Here is a 4530-nt window from a genome sequence, read left to right as displayed (position 1 = left end):
AAAAAAAAAAAAATTTACCTTTACTTTTTCTTATGAGTTTTTAGTACATCTTAAGTCTTGTGTAATGAAACTTTGGTGAATTGAGGAAATTACATTTGTACTAAAATACTAGTTTTTTTGTAAAACATGAGCAACCGTTTTTATTATTTATTTTTTTATTTTTTGTAGAGATGAGGTCTCCCTGGCTGGTCTCGAACTCCTGGTCTCAAGTGATTGTCCCGCCTTGACTTCTCAAAATGCTGAGATTAGAGGCGTGATCATCCCAGTCTGTAAATCCCATGCAGACGCCCAGCCCATGACAATCCATTCTCATCATACTTCAGTCTTAGTCATTTTGCTTTGGGCCCTGATTCAGCTTAAAGACCCCAATTCCATTTTTATCCTCTCATGCTACACATTTTTAAAAGGATACTGTAGATTTTTTTCTATATATAAGTATCTTACGGGTATGGGTTAGTTGTCTCTGTTGCTTGCATATTGTTTTCCTGAACTACTGCCTGCAGAGAGTACGAAGCCCGCTTGGAAAGGTACAGTGAGCGCATCTGGACGTGCAAGAGTACTGGAAGCAGTCAGCTAACACACAAGGAAGCCTGGGAGGAAGAACAGGAAGTTGCTGAGCTGTAAGTAATAGAAGTATTGCCCTTTGCCACCATCTTCTCGTTGTTAGGGAAGGAGGGAATATTAATCCTAAAGCAGTATGTGTATTTAAGTTTATGGGGCACAAATTGGACTGTACTACATTGGTGTACTGTATGGGTTTCTGGGTTCCTTTGCATAGTGGCATTTTGCCAGTAGCAATGTGGAATATTTATTTAGTTATATGTGCACTTGTTTAGGTATTTACCAGGCCTTTGAGTGTTCCTGCTCCATGCTTTCACCTTGCAGGTACTCTGGTAATGTGGTTTCTTTTTTTCTTTTCTTTTTTTTGAGATGGAGTCTCACTTTCATCCAGGCTGGAGTGCAGTGGCATGATCTCGGCTCACTGCAAGCTCTGCCTTCCGGATTCAAGTGATTCCCCTGCCTCAGCCTCCCGAGTAGCTGGGGCTACAGGTGCCCATCACCACACCCGGCTAATTTTTTGTGTTTTTAGTAGAGACAGGGTTTCACCATGTTAGCCAGGATGGTCTCAAATCTCCTGACCTTGTGATCCGTCTGCCTTGGCCTCCCAAAGTGCTGGGATTACAGTCCTGAGCTGCCGCCCCGGTGTTATTTATTTATTTATTTTTTGGAGACGAGTCTCCCTCTGTCGCCCAGCCTGGAGTTCAGTGGTGCGATCTCGACTCAACTGCAGGCTCCGCCTCCTGGGTTCACGCCATTCTCCTGCCTCAGCCTCCTGAGTAGCTGGCACTACAGGCACCTGCCACCACACCTGGCTAATTTTTTTTTTGTATTTTTAGTAGAGACGGGGTTTCACTATGTTAGCCAGGGTGGTCTCGATCTCCTGACCTCGTGATCCACCTGCCTCTGCCTCCCAAAGTGCTGGGATTGCAGGCGTGAGCCACTGTGCCCGGCCTTATTCTTATTTTTATTTTTGGGATGGAGTCTCGCTCTGTTGCCCAGGCTGGAGTGCGGGGGATGATTTCGGCCCACTGCAACCTCTACCTCCTGGGTTCAAGCGATTCTCGTGCCTCAGCCTCCCGAGTAGCTGGATCTACAGACACTCACCACCACGCCTGGCTAATTTTTCTGTTTTTAGTAGAGATGGGGTTTCGCCATGTTAGCCAGGCTGATCTCGAACTCCTGACCTCAAGTGACCTGCTCACCTCAGCCTCCCAAAGTGCTGGGATTACAGGTGTGAGCCACTGTGCCCAGCCGGGTATGATAATTAAATTTTTTTTTTTTTTTTTTTTTTTGCTAATTTAATAAGTGAAAAGCATTAAATCATTGCTGTCCTTTTGCAACAGCTCTGGTTTTCAAGTCATGTTTCCGACATGTTAATGCTTCCTGGTTTCCTTTTTTTTTTAGAGGCACAGTTTCGCTCTTCCCAGGCTGGAGTGCAGTGACATGATCATAGCTCGTGGGATCAAGCCATCCTCTTGCCTCACTCAGCCTCTTAATGTAACTGGGACTGTAGGTGTATGCCACCTCACCCAGCTAATTATTTTAGTTTTTTATAGAGGCAGGGTCTCACTCTGTTGGCCAGGCTGGTCTCAAACTGCTGGGCTGAAGCAGTCCTCCTACCCGTGCCTTCCAAAGTGCTAGAACCCACCGTGTCCAGCAAACTGCATGGTTTTTTTAATCTTTGTATTCCCCAGTGCCTTGTGTATATTTGTTAAAGTAGTGTTGTTTTGCTGTGAACCTAAAACTTGTAAAATGGTGTCTTTTTTTTTTGAGATGGAGTCTTGCTCTGTTGCCCAGGCTGGAGTCCAGTAGCCTGATCTTGGCTCACTGCAGCCTCCGCCTCCCATGTTCAAGTAATTCTCCTGCCTTAGCCTTCCAAGTAGCTGGGATTACAGACATGTGCCACCACGCCTGGCTAATTCTTGTATTTTGAGTAGAGACAGGGTTTCGCCATGTTGGCCAGGCTGGCCTTGAACTCATGACCTCAGGTGATCTGCCTGCCCTGGCTTCCCATAGTGCTGGGGTTACAGGTGTGAGCCACCACACCCGGCCAAAAGTTAAGTCTTAAAAGAGGTTAGGTGCAGTGGTGCATGCCTGTGGTCCCAGCTACCTGAGAGGCTGAGGTTAGGAGGATTGAGCGCAGAAGGTGGAGGCTAGTGAGCTACGGTTGTGCCACTGCACTCCAGCCTTGGTGACAGAGTGAGAAATGTTTGGAAAAGAAAGAAAGAAATGTTTGAATTGACTTGAATTAAATCTCTGGGTAAGTTTTTGTGTTTTCTTAATAACTAATTACATTTATTTAGCTTGAAGGAGGAGTTTCCTGCCTGGTATGAGAAGCTTGTTCTGGAAATGGTTCACCATAACACAGCCTCTTTAGAGAAGTTGGTAGATACTGCTTGGTTGGAGATCATGACCAAATATGCTGTGGGAGAAGAGTGTGACTTCGAGGTGAGTGCCTGTTCGTTTCTGATTGGACTTACCGTCAGAATTAGAGCTGTCGGCCTAGGTTACAGAACACATTTCTACGTGTGTAAAACTGTTATGTGTAGTATTATATTTAATATCAAGTATTGATACTTGATGTTAATACTTGTGTGTTTTTTTGTTTTTGTTTTTTTGAGATGGAGTCTTGCTCTGTCTCCAAGGCTAGAGTGCAGTGCGCAGTCTTGGCTCACTGCAACCTCTTTCTCCCGTGTTCAAGTGATTCTCCCACCTCAGCCTTCTGAGTAGCTGGGACTACAGCTGTGCACCACCACGCCCGTCTAATTTTTTTATGTTTTTGGTAGAGACAGGGTTTCACCATGTTGGCCAGGCTGGTCTTGAACTCCCGACTTCAGATGATCTGTCCACTTTGGCCTCCTATCAAGTATTATAAGGAATAAATGTTATTTTTATTTGTTTGTTTAGAGACAGGGTTTCGTTCTGTCACACAGTCTAGAGTGCAGTGGTGCAGTCATAGCTCACTGTATATAGCCTTGGACTCCTTGGCTTACGCCGTCCGCCCACGTTAGCCTTCTGAGTAGCTGGGACTGCAGGCATGTGCCATCATTCTTGGCCTTGAACCAAATTTTAGAACCACATTCATCACCAAGAATGTTTTAGTATTGTAATAATTGCAACACTTTGTTGTATTAGTCTGTCCTTGCTTTGTCTTTTTCATCCTTTTTTGATAATTCTGTTATTTTGCCTTTTTGGTTTTGAGTTTTCTTTTATTTTTCGGAGATAGAGTCTTACTGGACTCTGTAAGTCTTACTGGACTTGCTGGAATAGTGCAGTTTCGCGATCTTGGCTTATTGCAGCCTCCACCTCCCAGGCTCAAGCGAGACTCTCATGTCACCCTCCACATAGCCGGGACCACAGGTGTGTGCCACCATGCCCGACTAATTTTTTGTATATTTTGTAGAGACGGGATTTCACCATGATGCTCCGACTGGACTCTAACTCCTAATCTATCCTCTTGCCTTGACCTCCCAAAGTGCTGGGATTTAGGCTTGAGCCACTGTGCCCGGGCCGTGCAGTGGCCATGCTAGTCTTCTCCATATTATTCCAGTTTCATTATATGTGCTGGCAAAGTGAGCTCATAATTCTTACTATATTTAAAAGATTTTAAGATTTTTTTTTTTTTCTGAGATGGAGTTTTGTTCTTGTTGCCCAGGCTGGAGCGCAGTGGCGTGGTCTTGGCTCATTGCAACGTTCGCCTCCCTGGTTCAAGTGATTCTCCTGCCTCAGCCTCCTGAGTAGCTGGGATTACAGGCGCCTGCCACCATGCCCTGCTAATTTTTCATTTTTAGTAGAGATGGCGTCTCTCCATGTTGGTCAGGCTGGTCTTGAACTCCCAACCTCAGGCTTCGGCCTCCCAGAGTTGGGATTATAGGCGTGAGCCACCGCGCCCGGCCTCAGACGTGTAATCCAAGTCTTCGCTGTAATGAGAGTTGGACTTTTTCTACCTAATTTTTTTTTTTTTTTTTT

At 45.3% G+C, this 4530-nt stretch overlaps 1 protein-coding gene across 1 annotated transcript in view; it reads left to right on the top strand.

Moving 5' to 3' along the window:
* The window catches only part of BAZ1B (bromodomain adjacent to zinc finger domain, 1B), an 86613-nt gene that overhangs the window by 14999 nt on the left and 67084 nt on the right, over positions 1-4530 (top strand). Inside the window, exons 4-5 of the mRNA XM_011976357.1 lie at positions 504-620; positions 2865-3009. Coding sequence (XP_011831747.1) covers positions 504-620; positions 2865-3009 — 262 coding nt within the window. The remainder of the gene's footprint in view (positions 1-503; positions 621-2864; positions 3010-4530) is intronic.

Source organism: Mandrillus leucophaeus, unplaced genomic scaffold, assembly GCF_000951045.1.
Source record: "Mandrillus leucophaeus isolate KB7577 unplaced genomic scaffold, Mleu.le_1.0 Scaffold164, whole genome shotgun sequence".
NCBI classification, from domain to species: Eukaryota; Metazoa; Chordata; class Mammalia; order Primates; family Cercopithecidae; genus Mandrillus; species Mandrillus leucophaeus.
This window is presented reverse-complemented; position numbering and strand designations above follow the sequence as displayed.